We start from the raw sequence: 22,092 nt of genomic DNA, 5'->3' as shown, positions 1-22,092 counted from the left end.
CGCAGGGTACCCCCCTCGCATCGAGAATTGACGTGCAGGGTCCTCCTATTGAATACTATAGAGCTCCCTAAACGTTGTTTATTGACGACAAGAGATTTCCGCGGAAGAGCCTGTTGTCCGTATATTTATATATTTCCGAAATCACATTGTAGTGACGTGTACTGAACACAATATATTATATAATGTAAACAACTACCTGAGAAACAGCAGATACAGCAGATAAATTAATTATAGGCTATTACTTTTGTATCGTTTATTGTATTTATGGAGGGAGAGGTGTATGCTGGGTAATGGCACAGCTAGCGACCGGGTAACTTTATTCACCCGCTTCGGCTGTTATCAGTCCATACAATGGGCGTTATTAGCAGAAATCAGTCCCATAGATGTGGGCCATCCACCTGCTAGATTGTTCAGAAGGTTGTTATCATCCATCCAGATGGAGGATCAGTAACAGGAGCGTGGGAAGACTCCAGAATCCACTCTGGCTGGAATCCGGTGGATACAGCAGTGTTACAGGTAAGGCCATTTAAACGGACAGCATTTATAGAATGACTATTAAAAGTCAGCGAGTGTCAATAATGTTAATGTGGTTATGTTAGTAATACACCGAGTGCTAATATAACAGCTTTAAGATGCATTTGTAGATATTATTACGTGTTTTACCGTCTTTATGGTGCTAGCTTAAAGTTACGGTGTAAACGTTAGCTTATATTGTAGTAAAGCTGTTACTGTTTAAACGATGTTGGGACAGAAATATTAGCTTCTGTCATGACTGATGAAGTTACTAGTTAATAAAGTTTCCAGTAAAGTGATTAATCGCAGCCACAGATTGACAGTAAATATCTCGATTAGCTTCAATGCATCTGTAATAAATATGTGCAAGTTTCAGTGCTTCGTTTAAACTGTATGATACTTATACTGACCCAGGGTCAGTGTAAAATACAATCCTAGCTGTGTGAACAAAGCCTGGCTCCTTTAATCCTGCATGACAAACCTCAGGATGCAGGTTATTATGACTCTTTCCTGCTGGCACACCTGTCACACCTGAGAGTCAGCTAGAAACTTACAGTGACGTGGACATCATGCAAAGACTGCCAGACTCTGTAATACTGTAAATGATCAGTGACTCAGGTTAACACTAAACTTTAAACAGTCCCTCTGTGTCTCTGTGTGTGCTGAACATCTAGGATTGAGTCAGGCTGCATTGACTGTGGGACTTTTCTGTGTTAAAAGCAAGTTGAAGACGGCTCAGAAACATTTGAAGATTAAAATGTAACATTATGGCTGCTGGTGGTGTGTAAAGCCTCTACTCAGCTGTATTTTTGTTACTAATTTATGTTTGTTGTTGTTTAACACAGATTTCAGAAGAGCAAAGATGAGCACTGTTGCTTAATCCTTAATAGTTTAACTGGATTGGAAATCAAAAAATCCTGATTCTTCTTCCACAGAAGTTTCATTTGTCAGTGTGGATCTGCTGAGTCACCTGAAGAACTCATTTCATTCATTCTCCACGATGTTGATTTACAGAAACGTTTCACAGGAACTGATTCCTCCCAAAGGGTGAACTAGTGTGTTTCCATACATTATCTCTGTATGAATGTACTTCTTAAATGAAGGCAAGCGGCGTTTGTCCTGTTTTGTTCCTCAGGTACAGCACGTGATATTAAGGGCAGGCGGTCATCACTGGGGGAAGACAAGAAGCAGACGTACTTCCAAGAGGGAGCTGCAGTGAGGACACAGCCTGGTCACTGAGGTCAGAGGTCAGAATCTGAAACAGCTCAGGTTTATATTCTAGGGGTTATAAAAAAAATTGAAATGTATTTATAAAGAAACCTTTAAATAATATTTCAAATAATAGTCATAATTATGATTATTATTAGAAATATCAAACATTTAAGTGGATTTTCTGTTACATGTATTGTGTTAGCCCTGCGATAACTGGCAGCCTGTCTTTGTCCTGTATCAGCTGGGATAGGCTTCAAAAGTTAACAATAAACCTGCATCTCTGTACGTTGTTGTCCACAGGATGAGAACATCAAACTGGAAGACTGTGGAACATGTTAATAAATGTTTGTGTGTTTATGCCTGTGTCTTTCACAGGAGGCGCTGAAAGGTTTCCCTAATAGTTCCTGGTGAATCAAAGCAGGACCATAAAGGTTGCTGGACTGCATGATGGCCTTACCCCTGAGCAGTCATCCTGTTAAAGGACCAACCAGTTAGAAGCTGTTTTCAAAGTAGCTGAGCAGATTTCATCTCAAGTAAGCGATTAACTGTTTGTTTGTTTGTTCTGCCACTTAAAGAGCATTTAAGGACGTCTTTTGAGTGTCCAGTTGAATTAATTCTACTGGCTCTCATGGTCATTTGTTATTATGGACATATTTTTCATGTTTTCAACCATTTAGTAAATTCTATCTATTTAGTAATATCTGTCAGCTATAAAATATAATATAAATATAAAAATATCTAAATATTTCCTGCCCGTTATATTTTAATGATGTAAGACCAGACGTCTGTTATCGTGTTACATTAGCATTCCTCACATATCAATGAGATGCTGTACAGTACAATCCTACTGACACAGCAGAGGGATAACAGCGGCTATTTAACATCGTTACACAACACATTCGAGCTGCATGTTGCAGACAAAGTGACTAAATCATCTTTTTTGTGGTCTATTGTCTTCAAACCAGCAGACAAAGCTGATGGCAGAAGATGTTTGGAGAAGAACTTCAGGCCGTGGACTGAAAAGGTATTTTTTTCTTGTTATCAAAAGACATTTGGAGTGACGGCTTCTACAACTGTGCTGAAGTAAAGCTTACAGCCTAAGAAGTCACAGTGTTGATATTCAGCACAAAGAGAAAATCTCACTAGTTTGAATTTATTTACAATCATAGTTTTTGTAAATTCTGACTGTAAACAGCTTTTACAGCTTTGATATTGTTTGACACTCGATATCAGGTGATGGGATTTAATTTAAAGGTTTCTATGTCCCAATGAGCCATTTACACTGACCAGTGTCAGTTTGACTGTAACACATTCATTATTTAGATCCAACATTTCTAAGAGAAATAACTGAATGTAAAAAATGGCAGCCCTCAGGCCAGGTTTAATTGATAGAGATATATGCATGCATTATGAAATTTATGTATCCCAGATAATTGTTATTCATCTAGTCCTGGCAGACCCACCCCTTCCTCCCAAGTAAACTGCAACCCAAAAGAACTAGTGGGGCTATTTACACACTCACAACCAGTGTGGGGTAAAAAGAGCCACCAAAAACCTGTTAGCCTGCACAGCTACAGATGTGCTAAAAGCTATAAGAGTTAGAAGCTCTGCTTATGGAGAAACCCTTGTAGAAACCTTCTAAGCCTAACAGGGGACAGGTACTCCTGCCCAAATAACATGATATAACCCCACATACAGCCCAGCCATAAAGTGAACCAAGTCATTTGGTTAAAGACAGCATGGGACCAAATGCATGTAACCAGCCTGCACCAACCTGACATTTCTTCCTCCTGAATTAAATGAATGAATGGATGAAAGTTAAATGACTACAAACCTAAAGCCACTAGTTCCCACACTGGAGTTCCCTGACACTGTGTTAACTGTACTGAGCTTGTATCAACAGTTGTAACAGGCTAAGCTACCTGAGACACTGCATTGAACGATTGTTTCTATCTTAATGGTTTCAGCTCAGATGTTCTGCTTTTTCCTTTCTGTAGATCAAAGCAGCTCGTGCTCTGTCTGCTTCCATTCTGATGGCAAGAAGAAGAAGAAGAAGAAGACTTCAGCGAAGTGGCGTTCATGGTCTCAGTGGACAGTCATGGTCACACACTGCATGTGGTTATAAAAGCAACATGTCTGTTCACCACAACAATCAAGATGTGTAATATCAGTGCAGCTACGGTTTGTTCTTGAACATCAGTTCTGTTTTATACTTTGACCACTTAGAACAAAAAAGTGTTGTTTTCAGATTCTTTCTTATAAATCTGTAAAGCACCTGCTCATTTTTTATTACAGTTAGTTTCACATAAATAGTAGTGTTTCCTTTATGATCTTTTAATGCTTACACTACACTGTGCACGTCTACATTAGAGACATTTCTGTTACCTATTTATGAGACTGGGCTGCTTGACTACAATTTGGAAATGGATGCAAAATCGTGCTATTGTTTGTTTTTTAATATGATTCAATTCAATAAAACTTTATTGATCCTGAAGGTTGACCCCGAGGGAAATTTGGGTTAAGGCCAACACAGGACGTGTCTGACTAAGCAAAGATTAATCTGAGCCCATTTCTACCTGTCTCTACTGTTTCAACTGTAATTGTCAGGATATATATTTATTCCAGCTCTCACAGGACAAAGGAATGACTCAGACTTGTCAAATGTTCTTTGACTTGATACACAATTTGAAGTTCACAATTTTCTTACAAATAAAACTATAATGACAAACATGAACAGCTGTGGTTATTTCTGAGACATGAGTTTTTTGAACGTGTTCATATTTAGACAGTGTACATTTGTATGCTGAAACTGTAATGGTGAACCTGAGGTGATGGTCAACAGAAGGCAAATATATATAAATATAAAACAATACTGAAGTAATGTCTTTACCCTCTGCAGCGTGTGGACGCTGTGCACACAATCACCTTAATCACTGTAGTAAACATGCACCGCTAGCTCACGTGACTGACTGTCTCCATGGTTACATCGTATATTATTAGCTATGCAAACAGCTTCCAAAGATACCGCCATAGCTCTCTGCAGCTGTAACACTTTCATGCTTTGCAAATCATTTCACGTTTTTGATAGTTATGAAGACAGAATATGTTTTTAAAGTCATGCTAGGCTGTTGCTATGGTGGTTGCTGTGGACTAGGGTGGACCGCGCGTCCGATTCCTGTTGTTAGCTGTCCGCCGTAGGAAGGCTGCGTTCCATTTAGAAGTAGCGCCAGTCTGCCGTAACTCGAACTCAAACCCCGCTTTGTTCTGTAATTAAAGGGCTTTTACAGCCGTTCATGACACACACGCACACACACGCATAAAGCACTTTGCCTCACCATGAGAATGCAACTTTACTAAAACCTTTAAAGTATCTGATATAGGATAGAAAAATGAAGCAACCAGAGATTTAATGATGAAGACTCTGGGTTCTGTAGTTCACATTTTACAGTCCTGAATGACTCTCTGCACATCCATATAATTTATTGAAGAGGAGTTTAGAATGCACTTTACATTTAGACTGTTGCTGTTTAATTTTTCACATTGTTACTGTGTTATGTCATGAATAAGGTTCACCTGCTGGGGGTTTGATGGATCAGCTGGACAATACAGTCAAAGACAGACTTCATCCATCATTTGCAAGAATCCTAGTTGGATTTTTGTTTTCACTCATATTTTAGAACCAAATATTGAAAACAACTGTGACAGACTGGATACCTGGTCAGGGTGTACATTACCTTTCACTCAAGCATCCCAGGACAGAGCCCTGCCCCACCATGAGCCTGGGTGGATACGTGGTTATAATATAAAATGACTGATACTGAATATGAATATTTCATGAAAATCAAATTATAATATGAATTCCTAGGTGTTTGTTATATCCAGGAAGAGTAATATTGATTACATATGTCTGAATTGCTAACCCTAACCCTAGCTCAACAGACCACAATGCCCTGGACTGTCAGTATTATTACATGCTGTGAACATAAGTAGCTTTGATCACAGTTTATGTTGTAAAAGAGAAGGAATATTGAAAAAAGATCAACATTGTGATGTTATTTCTTCCAAACTGACCAGAAACATGCTTGTCAGACTCTCACAGCACAGGATCAGACTCACTGTGCATGACGGCTCAGGCCAATAATGTTTGTTAGATTGTCAGTTGTTTAGTGCTTCTGTACAGTTATGGTCACCATCTCTATTTCAGTATAATTAATATGCAGAAAACACTAAAAGTTGATTGTCTTCCAATATTCTAGCATAATTAAAAAACTTTGACTTTGTAAGTACATATTGTTACAGTCCTAATGCCAGTATGATTCTTCATAACTCCTGCTTTGAAATACTGAACTTTAAAATTGACCTGATATAAGATAATTTACAGTGGGAGTCTGTCAGGATAATTCTGACTATAAGATCACTGTATTAATCTGAATCCTTCTGAAATGTGCTGTGAATGAATGCTGATGCAACTCACTGTGGGAAAGCTGTTAATACAATGAATCTGTGACACATGCAACACATTCACAGAGGAAGAGGACACAAAGGGAGGACACGCAGAGGCTGTGTTACAGTCAGAAATCCAAATCTTTAGTCAAAAACAGGCGGCGGTTACAAGACAAGCAGTCCATTAAACAGTCTACAGGGTCAAACATGCAGAGAATTCAAACAGCAGTAAAAAATAACTGAACACTGAAAAACTTAAAGCAATGTTTGACGCAATAAAAGGAAGCAGCGCAGTATATTCACTGAATTATCATCAATTACAAAAGAGAAAAACGACAATTTCTAAGGTTTGTTTTCTAAATGCAGGTAGACTGTGGCTGGTAAAGATGGAAACATACAGAATGTAAACTGTGTGAGTTTGTTGAACTTTGTTAGTAACAAATGAGGTAAAAAACAAAACAACCCAAAACAGACAAAACACAGAAAGAGGCTCTCAGTATTCATTAATAATTAGAAAGCATCTAAACATTCTGGTTGTTGATTTTTACAGTCTTAGTTCCGCTCGCTGTCATTATTATAATCATCATGATCAATGGCGAGGTCCTGAGGTGGGCAGGGCTGTCTCTGGTGATGTCACCATGAAGTTACAGCGTCTGGCACGTGTTGGTGAAACATCCCAGTACACTGGTGTAGTTTCCTCTCCAGCTGTTTGACATTTGACACTTCAACATTAAGGGGAAGAAGAAGAAACAGTGTTAGGTCAGGTGACCACATGGTTTCTAAAATAACTGACAGGAAGTAACCAGGCTGTTAGAAATGGATATCATGTGTTTAGAGTTACTGTAGTTAGGTAACTCTACTTACCAAAAGCAGAAGCACACAGATGGCAGATCAGATGCTGAATGTTGCAGGAACATGGTCATGTGTGGTGATCATTCAGTGCTGCTCCGGCAGGTTAGACAGTCTAATAGTGATATCCTTCCCATCTGAGAGTTTGAAAACACACATGCAAAGATTTAATTGTGTTACAGTCAAAGTGGGATGTTCGATTTTGTCCTTTAAAAATGTTTGTGTATTTGAAAGCACTAACATTTTATGATGACTCAGATCGTCTCTCTCTAAGAGTATCTCCTTTAAAGGGGAGACAAGTGTATCCACTGATCCACGTCACTTTACCTGGATGATGACTCCTCTCTCCCTCACTCAGAAACTGGAGATTTACCTACATCATTACAAAAACATCAAAAACTTCTCCCTTTGATTCCATTTCTCCATTCCTGCTGAACATCAGGCAACAAATATCTCAATAAATCACAGTAAAATGTAAAGCACATATTTTCTCTGCTTTGTCTAACCTCTGCAGAGCCTCTGTCAAGAAAAACATATCTGTAAGCATAAAACAAATATACATTTCATAACACTGCACTGGACAAACCTCGGTCAGTTGATTTCCTCTGTGCAGTGCAGACGAGCATCAGTCAGCAAGTCAAGGTGGTGAGATGGACTCGTGCCCTTTGTGACTCTGCTGGTTCTTCTGAGGAAACACCACCGTCTCTCCACACCGTCACCATCTGTGAGCATAGATCAGAATATATATATATATATATATACATATATATATATATATTTCATTTAACAATTGCAACTGAAAGAAATTAAATATTGAACCAAAATATATTGTCACATTCTTCATTCTCAAATACAAATTGCACAAAGTAAATTTTTAATTAACAGAAAAAATATGAATTACAAAAAATAATTGTATATTATTAAAATATTATGCAACCATGACCAAAGTCTGAATCTTCATTACAGTACTGTGGACTTACTGCTTGATAAACTTCAGGGGAGATCATGATGACAGAAAACTGTAAACAACACTCTGAAGTCTGAAGCTGCTTTTCTTGTTTCTGTGACCTCAGCACGCTGACAGACCTGAAGTTGCTACAGATTTTAAAAAGTGATAATTACAGGGAAGAAACTTCTCTTTTTCATCGCTTTAATCAAACATTTGATGCCTCAGCTGTCTCAGTCCTATAGCATTCTGCAACTACAACTAACCTGAGGAGGCTTGGATTTGGCTGCAGGTGCCCCTGTACATCCTTCTCAGCAGCACACATGTGGGTACCATTTAATCACACTTCTTCCTGAGCTTTGCTTCATCACAAGACTAAAGGTGGCATCCCGTGTCACAGTCTTATCATCATCCAATTGGAGAAGAAACATTTACAGGTCTCCTGGTTTTGTTTTCTGATCCTGCAAAAAGACTGAGGACAACAAAGCCCAGAGAACACGAGATACACAACATCCAACATTCAGACTCAACAGCCTCCATAAATGAAGAGCACCAGGTTGGTCCAGTTATACTAGATATAAGCATACTTCACATTACTGTGTATGAATAATAATCAAGAGACAAACTTTGAAGATGCAGAGCATGATGTCCCATCATCAGTCTGTAAACAAACATCCACCAGGCTTCTTTGTTGGCAGAGGTGATGATTCTCCCATCAGGGATCAGTAGCATGTAACCTGTGATATAAGCAGCAGTCACTGAAATATTACTGTTTCAGATATGAAATCTGCCACATAAAAGCCAGGGTGGGAGGGATCTCTACAAACTGACTTACCTCTGCAAGTGTGAGGCTGTTCCTCCAGCTTCAACAAAAATCTGACTCTCCCGTCACAAACAAAAAAACTCCAGCTGGGAGATAGAAAACGCTGTCTGGGTCTTGCTGGATGTTGCTGGTCAGAGTCCCACATTAGCAGAGTGCTGCTTGGTCCCACTGACCCATGTGGACAGCGACTGTGGAGAACTGTTCTGGAAAACAGAAAAGAGAATTAAAATGACAAAAAGCCAAATTTCCACAAAGACTCTCTTAGAATCAGCAATCAGAAAATCATTGGTTCATATTACAATTAAATATGACCAGGCTCCTTAAATGTAAGCAGTTAAGATCTGATTTGATTTACATCCTTCATACAGCACATTTGTCCAGGCTGACAGGTAAACATAGAATTAATCTCAGGTAACATGACTCACAGTAGAGATTCAGTAAGAAAGATTGCCAGCTCTAATATTATTACCACCAATCCAAGGACACACCAACAGCTCAGATTTCTAGAAGTATTTAAACAAATGTCTTCTGAATATTCAATTCATGTTCCCAGTGGGAGGGTGGGGGGTATCATGGAAGTTTGTAAATAAAGTCTGCAACACAGAAAGAGCTGTGATCAAGCTATTTATTACTGCGCGCAGCAGAGCCAACACACATCAAACATCACAGTTCACAGTCATGTCAGCTCTGCCACAGAAGTGGTGCTCACACTCCTCTTTGCATTCCAAGGGAGAGGGAGGAAGTTACATCTGATCATACCACACTTCACGCGTCTCGCTATGAAACCTAACCGAACAATTGTTAAGCTGTTTTGTGCCCTTGGCCTTATCAGCACCTGTAAAGGGAGTTGTTTTCTCAAACTGCTGACGCTGAAGTAAGTTCATCTAGTTTTAGAAACTTTCACTGAACAGTCTATAACAGTGTCACAACTAAGCATATGCATAAGCACTTAAATACTTTAAATTAGAATAATAGAAAATTTCTATTACAGGAGCCAGAGCCTGTCCCAGTAGTCATAGGTAGAGCAAACCTGGACAGGTCACCAGTCTGTCAGAGGACTAACAGAGAGACAGACATCAGAGTAACACATCTATTTAAAATTAATGTGAGCTTGCTGCAGCTGTATGTATGAACATGTGTTTCTGTGCTCACAGTCCACCTCTCAGGAACCTGGAGTTCATTTTGTGAACTGTGGCTGATGTGGCTGGATCAGTAGTCTGATTTAAGTACGATGCCTTTGGCCAGGGATTAATCTGGTACATCTCTTCACTGCAGTCTTACATATTATCCCCACACCTGAATAAAAAATATTGATATTTACAAATAACACATTCAGCTGATGCAGCCTGACTCAATCCTAGATGTTCAGCACACACAGAGAGACAGAGGGACTGTTTAAAGTTTAGTGTTAACCTGAGTCACTGATCATTTACAGTATTACAGAGTCTGGCAGTCTTTGCATGATTTTCCACGTCACTGTAAGCTTCTAGCTGACTCTCAGGTGTGACAGGTGTGCCAGCAGGAAAGAGTAATAATAACCTGCATCCTGAGGTTTGTCATGCAGGATTAAAGGAGCCAGGCTTTGTTCACACAGCTAGGATTGTATTTTACACTGACCCTGGGTCAGTATAAGTATCATACAGTTTAAACGAAGCACTGAAACGTGCACATATTTATTACAGATGCATTGAAGCTAATCGGGATATTTACTGTTAATCTGTAGCTGCGATTAATCACTTTACTGGAAACTTTATTAACTAGTAACTTCATCAGTCATGACAGAAGCTAATATTTCTGTCCCAACATCGTTTCAACAGTAACAGCTTTACTACAATATAAGCTAACGTTTACACCGTAACTTTAAGCTAGCACCATAAAGACTGTCTTACCTGTAACACTGCTGTATCCACCGGATTCCAGCCAGAGTGGATTCTGGAGTCTTCCCACGCTCCTGTTAGTGATCCTCCATCTGGATGGATGATAACAACCTTCTGAACAATCTAGCAGGTGGATGGTCCATATCTATGGGACTGATTTCTGCTAATAACGCCCATTGTATGGACTGATAACAGCCGAAGCGGGTGAATAGTCACCGTGTCGCTAGCTGTGTCATTACCCAGCATACACCTCTCCCTCCATAAATGCAAAAGTAATAGCCTATAATTAATGTATCTGCTGCATCTGCTGTTTCTCAGGTAGTTGTTTACATTATATAATATATTGTGTTCAGTACACGTCACTACAATGTGATTTCTGAAATATATAAATATACGAACAACAGGCTCTTCCGCGGAAATCTCTTGTCGTCAATAAACAACGTTTAGGGAGCTCTATAGTATTCAATAGGAGGACCCTGCACGTCAATTCTCGACGCGAGGGGGGTACCCTGCGCGTCCATAAGTGAAGCAGAGGGAGCCTGACCATGCGTCACACATTTGACGAGTTGGGAGTGAGAACGTGTTGCAACACAAACACTTGTTGTAATGACTAACTACTCCTGACATTTTGGACATGTTAGCTCTTTATACAGTAAAGTTACAGCGGGATACAAATAATATCAGGCTGATCCTGCCACGATTTGTTCCCCCTGTCTAAATCACGTACAAACAGTATCCCACAGTTGTTTATGTTTTTAAACCCATTTTGTACAGAGAGGCATTTTTTGAAAAATGTATTGACAGCAATGTTGAATATTATTACACAGGAAAAAACAAAACAAAAATAATCACACTGTGACGCCTCTGCCTTTCTAAATGGAGGGACAGTAACTGCGTGTGTATATGTAAGCCTGTAAAACCTGCAGATAGTCAGATTAACAGTAACAGTATTTTGTCTCTATCTACCATTCTGCAATTCATCTCATGTAAACAATAACGTGGCGCACAGCATGACGTGAAAAGAGGCACATACCTTTGACGTTGCGTGATGAACTCTGTAATCCTCGTCCACACTTAAAACGCAAAAAAGGAGTTTTAAAAAATCTCCGTTTTCGGTGATTCGAAACGCCGTTTACGTGTTGACGAAAGGCCCAAACGCATAGAAACAGCTGCGTTTTCAAAAATACCCGTGTAGGTGTGGACGTAGCGTAAAAGAGTTAGTAGTTTATTTTATTACTACTTGTAATTTATTGCAGATTACTTGTATTTGCTTAATTGTTTACTAAATGTTTGAGGTGTGAAATAAACCGGAATGGAGCAAAATATGGGTGTTTGTGGTTGGAGGATGTGTTTGTGCGTGGGCGGGGGGGGACGATATTTTTCTTGTAAAACAAAGGAGGGCCTAACAAAAAAAGTTTGGGAACCGCTGCCCTAGTGCAAGTAGTCCATTGGCCATATTTTTGTCGATTCGTGCTCTTCCCGTTTTTGTAGAGATCACCTGCAGATCGTTTTCTCTGAAGCCTTCTCTCTATCGATTGCTGGTATGGTTTTTTGTTTTTTTGTTTGTTTGTTTTTATTTTACCTGGTAGTAAACAGGTGTGCTTATAGGTTGGAGCTGCAAAAGACTCATGCTTGTCACTTTGTTTGTGAATCGGGCGGCGCCGCTTGATCAGTGTGTAACTTTCATTTGTTACGATCTTAGTATTACTTCTGTCATGGTCGTGTCTTTACTGTAAAAGCTAATTTTACGATACATTACAGGCAGTCTGGGTCTGGGTGGGGGGTGATTGTTTTACAGCGGGACCGTCGTTACTGCTTCTCCAGGGTACATTAGAGAAATGCTGCTTTCACTTTCCCTTCTTTCGTTCGGGTTTCCTTCTGCCAATTTCAGTAACTGGATGGGCAGTAATTAGTTTTACAGTCGGCTTTTTGACTCATGAACAACCGACTTGGATTCCTGGGGCGACCCAATTCATATATAAAACGAAGTTTTTATAATAGTGTTTGAGGCGTCTGTGGGATACATGGAAGCGTAGTAATGCGCGTTTGATGTATCGTGTTATTCAAATGGACCAGTTTGGATGTAATAACTTCACATAACTAAGTAATTTGTTCTAAACTGAAGATTTAATTTATTTTGTGTTTTCGTGGTGGGGTGGAAAGGACCAGTAATCGGTACTGACAACGCCACATGGAGGTGGAGTTACCCCAGGAAATAGCCAGTGCATACAGGCCTGTTGTTAACAAAGCAGGGGCGTGGCAAAAAAAAAAAAACTTTATTAAAAAAGTTTATTAAAAAACAAGTTTATTAAACAAAATAACAGAAAATAATATAGAGCCGCAGGAAAGAAAACGGTAAATCAAGTAATTAAAACACTTTATTAACAAACATTGCTTAAAAGAACAAGATTCACTGCCACTATGTTGCTTCAGATAAAATACAACTCAACAAAATTGTTTATATGGCTAAATACAGGCTGCCTCCAAGGAGGAGTGCCACCACTCACTCACCCATGACATCTCACTGCAACTTAAATGGTACTTTAAAATCACATACATGTAAGGGAATCTCATTAAACGTGTATGGATGTCTGTACAAATGTTAATATCACTGTCATGGTCCTGGGTCTTTGAGCCAGATTATGAGTTTGTGTTGTGACTCATTCTTTTGGATTCAAGAGATTTTCATATTCTAGTTCTGTATTAGTCTTTAGTTTTGTATTTACTGTATCTCATTTTAATTCTAGTTCTTGTTTCCGTTTTGCTGTCATGGATGTGCCTTTTATTTTTGTGTCTTGTCCGTTCTAGTTTTAACTCGTTGTTTGGTACCCATGGCTGTCTGTTTTCACTGTGTTTTGCTCCTTCATCCCACCCAGTTCGTTGTGTCTCCGTATCTATCCCCAGTCCCATTGTCAAGCCCACGTGTCTTAGTTTGTGTGTGTATGTGTGTGCACGCTCCTATTGTGGTCGCAAATTTTGAAGCCATCCTGATAACCTTCTCCCACCAACGATGTGGAGATCCAAATCCAATTGAAACCAAGACACTCAAAAAGATGCTCTGTAAAAGAGTAGAATTCTTGGAACAGAGTTTAATACACTGAATCATATGAACAGCAGGAAAAATACATACAAACATTTAGCAAGAAAATTACAAAGCAGAAAGCAAGCAAAGCAAAACCCCGGGGTGTACAGCCTTAAGCACAGACAGCAGAGCAACACAGAGATGGACAGGTAGCAGCAGCAGGAGGAAAAAGAGCTCTGGGGGTGTCTTCTGGTCCCCTAATATAGGGACCAGTATCGCCGCCCCCTGCTGCTGGGTAACTTTCCCACACGCCCAGCACAGCTGCTGGGGTCAGGTAGCGGCCAAGGTCTTGGCCAAAGGCCAGTCAGGACTCTGAGTACCCCTGCTCTGGCTTATCACAATAGGTCATGACACTGATGGAAGGAGGTTTTGGTTCAAAATCTCACGATACATGGCCCCATTCATTCTGTCCTTAACACGGATCAGTCGTCCTGTCCCCTTGGCAGAAAAACAGCCCCATAGCATGATGTTTCCACCCCCATGCTTCACAGTAGGTATGGTGTTCTTGGGATGCAACTCAGTATTCTTCGCTTCTCCAAACACGACGAGTTGAGTTTATACCAAAAAGTTCTACTTTGGTTTCATCTGACCACATGACATTCTCCCAATCCTCTGCTGTATCATCCATGTGCTCTCTGGCAAACTTCAGACGGGCCTGGACATGCACTGGCTTCAGCAGCGGAACACGTCTGGCACTGCGGGATTTGATTCCCTGCCATTTTAGTGTGTTACTGATGGTGACCTTTGTTACTTTGGTCCCAGCTCTCTGCAGGTCATTCACCAGGTCCCCCGTGTGGTTCTGGGATCTTTGCTCACCGTTCTCATGATCATTTTGACCCCACGGGATGAGATCTTGCGTGGAGCCCCAGATCGTGGGAGATTATCAGTGGTCTTGTAAGTCTTCCATTTCCTGATGATTGCTCCCACAGTTGATTTTTTTCACACCAAGCTGCTTGCCTATTGTAGATTCACTCTTCCCAGCCTGGTGCAGGTCTACAATACTTTTCCTGGTGTCCTTCGAGAGCTCTTTGGTCTTGGCCATGGCGGAGTTTGGAGTCTGACTGTTTGAGGCTGTGGACAGGTGTCTTTTATACAGATGATGAGTTCGCACAGGTGCCATTCATACAGGTAACGAGTGGGGGACAGAAAAGCGTCTTACAGAAGACGTTACAGGTCTGTGGGAGCCAGGGATTGTCCATGTTTGAGGTGACCAAATACTTATTTGCCACCCTGATTTACTTAATAAATTCTTTACAAATCCTACCATGTGTATTCATGGATTTTTTTTTCACATTCTGTCTCTCACAGTTGACGTGTACCTCTGGTGCAAATTACTGGCCTCTGTCATCATTTTAGGTGGGGGCACTTGCACAATCGGTGGCTGACTAAATACTTTTTTGCCCCACTGTATATATGTTCAGTGCGCATAGATATATAGTGTATATAGTTACATAGTTATACATATCAAACAAAAATCCACCACACTATCTTTTGTGTTTTATGTTCAGTTTTGCTTCCCTTGCCATCTTTCAGAGTTTGTTCTATTCCTCAGGTGTGTCCACTCAGACCTGATATCTTCCTGTGTATTTTTTGTGTTTCCCTCTGTTCTGTCATGTTGTCCCCCTGTGGTTGAGTCCTTCTGTGTGTGTTTATTTGTTTGTGTTCAACAATAAAGCTCTTTTTTAAAACATTTTTTTAATGCTTTTGGAGTTATGTATTGGAGTCCTCTCCTGCATGCTTTGCAGCCAGTGTGACACTCATTAAGATTGTTAGAAACAAATCCAGCCTAATCTAATATCTAATTTTGAAATAGCAACAAAACTGCACAGTTAAATTGGTCAATAAAAAAATATTTTTAAAAAAATTATGTATAAAAAGGAATAAGTTTTTTTTTTAACTTTCCATAACACTAGGCCATGCTTAGATTTGCCTGTGTGATATGTTACAGAGAACATACAGTGGCTTGCAAAAGTATTCGGCCCCCTTGAACTTTTCCACATTTTGTCACATTACAGCCACAAACATGAATCAATTTTATTGGAATTCCAGGTGAAAGACCAATACAAAGTGGTGTACACGTGAGAAGTGGAACGAAAGTCATACATGATTCCAAACATTTTTTACAAATAAATAACTGAAAAGTGGGGTGTGCGTAATTATTCAGCCCCCTGAGTCAATACTTTGTAGAACCACCTTTTGCTGCAATTACAGCTGCCAGTCTTTTAGGGTATGTCTCTACCAGCTTTGCACATCTACAGACTGAAATTCTTGCCCATTCTTCTTTGCAAAACAGCTCCAGCTCAGTCAGATTAGATGGACAACATTTGTGAACAGCAGTTTTCAGATCTTGCCACAGATTCTCGATTGGATTTGCCTAGCTTATGGGTGTTGCCCTGGCTGACCAGTCAGACATCATACCTTTGATATGCTCTTCCTTTCCTTTATTAAAAAGCCAAACCAAATATGGTAACATGAAAATGAAGAATTTAACACTCTGCTGACATATAAAACACCTATTTTCAGTTAGGGTGGCACAAGCCACCGTGCTCCTAGTTTGAGTAACAAGATTAATGTCCCAGACAAGGTCTGCATGCAGGTCTGTGAAAGCAACAGAAACATCAATATTAAAAACAGGGTCTGTGATTGACTGTGAGTGATCAGAGCTTCACACTTACACAGGCCAGACACCCAGTTTAGAGATTAGCTCTCCTTTTTTCTTCAATGCAACAAACAAAAAACATACAAAAAGTGTGAACTCATCTTTCATGCAAAGTAACTCAACTTGACTCTTGTTTCCTTCTGATCTTTCTGTCCCAACTCTCAGACACATCTCCACACGTTTAAGCAGAGCAGAGCAATAAAGAGACCAAACTTCTGAGCAGCAGAACATCAGGAGAGACGGAAAATCACACATCAACTGCCCGTAAGACAGACATGGCCAGCAAATACACTCGCCTTGGTGAGTACATTTAAAAAGACAAATCTATAACATTAATTTATATAAAGGGTAATAAAACTTAACAGCCACTTATTAAACTCCACATGTATTAGATCGTAGTCATTATTTAAATTTATTTCCATGTTTGATCTCTTCCTCTAATAATTTCTCTGTTATTGCTACTTTTAATGGTTTTCTAAGTACTTTGTACACTCTGATCCAAATCAGAAGTTCAGTCTACAACAGTCTAAAATACCCAACATGAACATCACCTCTCAAAGTAAAAAAAACCCCAGAAAAATTATTTTCTTTTATTAAAGTCCAGAGACAGAAAGAACGTAGGAAAAGGGGAAAAAAATAATTAGAAAAAAATTATAATAATTTATTAGGAAAACAACTGCTTTTGAATTAATGTCAACAGTTTCTTGATGACACAAGAAGTGGGAAAAAAGATTTGAACAGTTTTCCTACTAAAACTGCAGGGCGGAACAAAAGAAGGAAGGTGTTTTCTTGTTCGCCTCCTTCAACATTTGCTCTGTTCACTAATAAAAAGGATTCACCCCCCAGCAAATTAATGCTTTACCCACCAAATTTATCATGAGTTTATTTTCTTGTTTGATCCAATTCAAAAATATTTGGAAAATATAAATAATTTCACAATGCAATAATTAGGAAAATCTCACACCCAGATTTTATTCACGATAGAACATAGAAAACACATCAAATGTTTAAAGTGAGAAAATTTACAATATCTGTGTGCATTTTTTTTTAAAACTTTAACGTGACAGTGGTGACAGAAGTCAAAGGGGGGCCTTGAAAGTGTATGAAGATCTTTGTTCCCAGGACATTTGCACATGTACCCACTGAGTCAGGTACCTACTGGTTTGGAGTCTCCAAACAGTTAAATAGTAAAATACTGTAGGTATCATCATATCACATCACCCATCATTGAAGGTTGACTGAGAGATGTTGTCTTGACATCCTGATCTATAATAGTTGGCACAGTAAGAAGATTGCTGTTTTAAATCCTTCAGGGATCTTTTTTTAATTATTATTTTTTGTTTCCTGGAGTTCGCATGTTCTCCTCGGACCTGCATGGGTTTCCCACTTCCCAGCTTCCTCCCACAGTCCAGAAACAATTTTTATAAAGTTAATTGCGGATTTCAGATATTCTGTGGATGTGAGGCAGATGAAATGCTTGAAGATAGAAGCCTAAAGTGCTCTATGAATGTATGGCTAATGTTTGACTTTAAAGCACTTTTCAGATTAGAAAAGTCCTACATTAAAAAATAAATAAATTTAAAATAAGCCATCAGTGGGAAACCCAACACCAGTCTTCCTTCTCTCACTCCTGCTAAGGTTTTCTTTTCTTGGACTGTGTCTAAGTTTAAAAATATTTGCTGGAGCCCAGTGTTTCCTTTTTATTCATGCAGTAATTTAATGTTAGTTTGGGCTGCACATGATATAATAGAAAGTGTTACGTTCCCCCCGAAGGGGTCTAGGCGTGTGAGTGAGGGGACCAGTAACAAATGGGTCCGGAAACAGAATGAAAAGGAAAACACACAGAGTTGTTCTATAATAATATAGTTTTATTACAAACGACATTATCTTAAAGAGCCGGAAACGCCGTTTTACCAATAATGCCAAAGAAACAACAGAATCACTCGCAGCAACAAAAGACAAAAAACTACTAAACAATAAAGGGAGGCACTTCCCACACTTCTTACTTTACTCCTCACCATGGGGAGACACTCTCAGGGCCCACAAGCCCGTCTACTCACTACTCAGAAGGAGGCTGTCTGTCCAAGACCTAGCACAAAAACCGTGTAGAGCCACCGAGTGAAAAACCACCCTGCTCACAGCTCATCCCCAGCTTAAATAGCCTCAGAGGATGATTGCTGACTGGAGTCAGGTGGGAAACGAGGCTAATCAAGAGCAGCTGTGTCCTGGGGAGAGAGGAGAGTGAGAGAGACAGAGGGGGTAGGCGTAGCAAGAGGGGAGGAGGCGGGGAGAACGGGCTAACACCCCACCCACACACTCTCACAGCCTCACAGGATGTAATAGAAAGTACACACTGGTTGTCTTCAGAGTTTGAATTGTGAAAATATTAACTTTAGGGAAAGAAAATAGCAAAATGTGACTTTTACACAATTATCAACAAAAAATGTTTAATCCCCTTCAGCAGAGCAAGAAGAACAGGAAGAACCAGAGAAGCCAGAGCTCAGGATTTTGCTTCTTGGAAAAACTGGAGTTGGAAAGAGTGCTTCAGGAAACACCATCCTAGGAAAAGGGAATGCTTTTCAATTGACATCACCAGAGTGTCAGAAGGAAACAGGAGAGTTTGAAGGTCAAACACTGGCTGTAGTTGATACTCCAGGTCTGTGTGACATCAGTAAAAGTGAAGAGGAGTTGACAGCAGAGATGGAGAGAGCCATCTGCTTTGCTGCTCCTGGTCCTAATGTGTTCCTGGTTGTGATTCAGGGAAACTGCTTCACAGATGAAGATCAAGAAACAGTGAAAATCATTCAGAAGATGTTTGGAAAAAGGTCAGCATGTTTCACATTAGTCTTGTTCACCCATGGAGATGACCTGAAGTCAGATGGAGACACCATAGAAGAATTAATCAGTAAAAATCCAGCTCTCAGTGAGTTCATCACTCGGTGCCATGGAAGATATCATGTTTTTAACAACAGAGACAAGGATCCCTCTCAGGTCAGAGAGCTGCTGGAGAAAGTCAACTCCATGGTTCAAAGAAATGCAGAAAGATACTACACAGTAGAAATGTTCCGAGATATTTACCTTCGGATTGTTCTTATTGGGAAAACTGGAGGTGGGAAGAGTGCATCAGGAAACACCATCTTAGGAGAAAAAGCTTTTAAATCCTCCCCATCTTCTTCCACAGTAACATCAAAATGTCAGAAGGAAACAGGTCTGTTTGCTTGTCAAAAACTGGCTGTAATTGATACTCCAGGTTTCTCTGACACTGGAAAAACTGAACAGGAGATGAAAAAAGACATGAGTAGCTGCATCAACTTTGCTGCTCCTGGTCCTCATGTGTTCCTGGTTGTGATTCATGCCAACAGATTCACAAAAGAAGAACAAGAAACTGTCAAAAACATTCAAAGGATGTTTGGAGAACAGTCACCACGTTACACTATGGCCTTGTTCACCTATGGAGACAATCTGGAGAGAGATGAAGTCACCATAAAAGACATAATCAATGATAATCCAGCTCTCAGAGGCTTCATCCGTCAGTGCGGTGGAGGATATCATGTCTTTAACAACACAGTCGAAAATCCTTCTCAGGTCAGAGAGCTGCTGGAGAAGATCAACACAATGACTGAGAAAAATGGAGGAGAATACTACACCAATGAAATGTTCAGAGAAGCTCAGAGAGCCATGAAAACAACAGAAACTGAACTCAGGATTGTTCTTGTTGGGAAAACCAGAGTTGGAAAGAGTGCAGCAGGAAACAGCATCTTAGGGGGAAAAGTATTTAGATCAACATCTTCCTCTTCCTCTGTAACATCAGAGTGTCAGAAGGAAACATGTCAGTTTGAAGGTCAAACACTGGCTGTAGTTGACACTCCAGGTCTGTGTGAAACTAAACTAACTGAAAAGGAGGTGAAGAGAGAGATTGTTAGATGCATCTCCTTTGCTGCTCCTGGTCCTCATGTGTTCCTGGTTGTGATCCAACCAAACAGATTCACCAAAGAAGAACAAAAAACTGTGAAAATCATTCAGAAGATATTTGGTGAACAAGCAGCTGATTACACAATGGCCTTGGTAATCCATGAAGATGATGCGAATGAAGACACCATAGAAGAAGCAATCAAACGTCCAGATCTCAAAGACTTTATCAGTCAGTGCCGTGGAGGATATCATGTTTTTAACAGTAGAAACAAGGATCGCTCTGAGGTCAGAAAGCTGCTGAAGAAAATCAACACAATGACTGAGAGAAATGGAGGATGCTGCTACACCACCAACATGTTTGAAGAGGCAGAGAAAGCCATAAAAACAGAGATGGAACGACTTCAGAAAGAAGATCCAAAGATGACGGCCAAAGAAGCAAGATACAAAGCAGAAAGAAGGAATGAGTTTACTCAGGCGAGTCAGGATGCTGTTATTCCTGGAGCTGATGCCGGTGTTAATCTTGGAGTTGCTGCTGGTGCTGGTGCTGGTGCTGGTGTTGCTGCTGGTATTGGTACTGGAATTGGCATTGAAATTGCTGTTGGAGCTGGTGTTGGAGCTATAGGGGGTCCAGTGGGGGCTGCAGTAGGAGCGTTAGCTGGAGCTTTAGTGGGACTTGCAGCTGGTTTCACAGTAAAATCTGTAACTTCGAAAAGAAAATTAAATGATTGTGTTACACAGTAATAATCAATGGAAAATAACATTTATCAGCAGCTTGTTAATGCTCCATTAACAAGAAAATAGATCAAAAATAATAACAGTAATAATTTTTTGAGTATGTGTTGTTTAGATAGATGGACTAAAGAACAACAAAATATGAGATGCAAAGAAGAAAGACATAAAGTTAAAGAAAAAATACATTTCTTTAGGACAGTTGTTGTTGCAGTTGATGCTCCACCTGCCACTGAAGTTGGTATTGAGGTTGCAGTGCATCTTACTCCCACTGCTACAGTGACAAAGCCAGCATTTATTAAACAGTGAAGTTCATCATTTAGCAGTAACTTATAAAAGTTACATTATCATGAAGACAGAATGTAATCATTGTAGTGTAACTATCTCTGTAATTCTTATTATTGTTGATTTTTTTATATTAAATAATCAATTTAATAACATTCTAGTTTTTATTAATTAATTGAATAGGTGGCTTGGGTGGCTTTAGCTCGGGAGTTAGAGCAGGTCACCTACTGATTGGAAGGTTGGTGGTTCGATCCCAGGCTCCTCCAGTCTGCATGCCAAGTATCCTTGGGCAAAATGCTAACCCCAAGTTGCTCTCCGATGCATCCATCGGAGTATGAATGTGTGTGAATGGTTAGACAGCACTCAGTTTAGAGACAGTGCTTGTGAGAATGGGTGTGAATGTGGCATGTTGTATAGAGCGCTTTGAGTACTCCGGGACAGTAGAAAAGCGCTATATAAGAATCAGTCCATTTACCATTTACCATGAATAGGAACATATTAATTAGTACTGATTATTAGCTTACTTGTAATGATTGGAGGAATATTAAATTCTACTCTAAACCAATCAGGATGCCAGATTGTGTACAATGTGCTTTAAAGCTGTGGTCTAACATATATTTCGATCTCCTAATTAAACAGATTAAATTTATTGATCAAAGTTGTTTTCTTGTTGTCTTTTCTAACTAAAAAAAAACTGGAACAAACCAGTTTCTCATGAAAAGATTCACTGAGATGTTTAAGAACTTGTGATGTGAAAGAACA

General features: G+C 39.7%; 1 protein-coding gene and 2 long non-coding RNA genes across 21 annotated transcripts; 2 read left to right on the top strand and 1 right to left on the bottom strand.

The window, feature by feature from the left end:
- Positions 1-1,066: 1,066 nt before the first annotated feature.
- Positions 1,067-4,448, top strand: LOC120439333. Of its 5 annotated transcripts, none has more exons than XR_005612568.1 (5): positions 1,067-1,272; positions 1,359-1,760; positions 2,101-2,258; positions 2,691-2,749; positions 3,723-4,448. It is a non-coding gene; the product is annotated as an uncharacterized LOC120439333 (long non-coding RNA). The 5 variants fall into 5 exon arrangements; XR_005612567.1 differs by having other exon boundaries at positions 1,067-1,560; positions 1,649-1,760; XR_005612565.1 differs by having other exon boundaries at positions 1,067-1,753.
- Positions 4,449-6,303: 1,855 nt separating this feature from the next.
- On the bottom strand, positions 6,304-10,740 carry LOC120439332. 10 transcript variants are annotated; one of them, XR_005612561.1, is made up of 9 exons: positions 10,676-10,740; positions 8,799-8,989; positions 8,590-8,700; positions 8,230-8,435; positions 7,998-8,112; positions 7,604-7,739; positions 7,259-7,390; positions 7,033-7,154; positions 6,304-6,890 (listed from the first exon to the last, which is right to left on the bottom strand). It is a non-coding gene; the product is annotated as an uncharacterized LOC120439332 (long non-coding RNA). The 10 variants fall into 10 exon arrangements; XR_005612554.1 differs by having other exon boundaries at positions 8,230-8,700; XR_005612560.1 differs by having other exon boundaries at positions 7,345-7,390; positions 8,230-8,700.
- A 1,314-nt stretch (positions 10,741-12,054) lies between these two features.
- Positions 12,055-21,667, top strand: LOC116327591 (GTPase IMAP family member 8-like). 6 transcript variants are annotated; one of them, XM_039610210.1, is made up of 6 exons: positions 12,055-12,204; positions 14,508-14,639; positions 14,727-14,951; positions 15,054-15,101; positions 16,570-16,704; positions 18,866-21,667. In XM_039610210.1, the coding sequence occupies exons 5-6, from the start codon at positions 16,680-16,682 to the stop codon at positions 21,055-21,057; spliced, it is 2,217 nt and encodes a 738-aa protein (XP_039466144.1). In that variant the 5' UTR covers positions 12,055-12,204; positions 14,508-14,639; positions 14,727-14,951; positions 15,054-15,101; positions 16,570-16,679; the 3' UTR covers positions 21,058-21,667. The 6 variants fall into 6 exon arrangements, with proteins under 6 accessions (XP_039466144.1, XP_039466145.1, XP_039466146.1 ...); XM_039610211.1 differs by having other exon boundaries at positions 14,712-14,951; XM_039610212.1 differs by lacking the exons at positions 14,727-14,951; positions 15,054-15,101.
- Positions 21,668-22,092: the final 425 nt, after the last annotated feature.

This window comes from Oreochromis aureus, linkage group 3 (genome assembly GCF_013358895.1).
Source record: "Oreochromis aureus strain Israel breed Guangdong linkage group 3, ZZ_aureus, whole genome shotgun sequence".
Classification (NCBI taxonomy): domain Eukaryota; kingdom Metazoa; phylum Chordata; class Actinopteri; order Cichliformes; family Cichlidae; genus Oreochromis; species Oreochromis aureus.
This window is presented reverse-complemented; position numbering and strand designations above follow the sequence as displayed.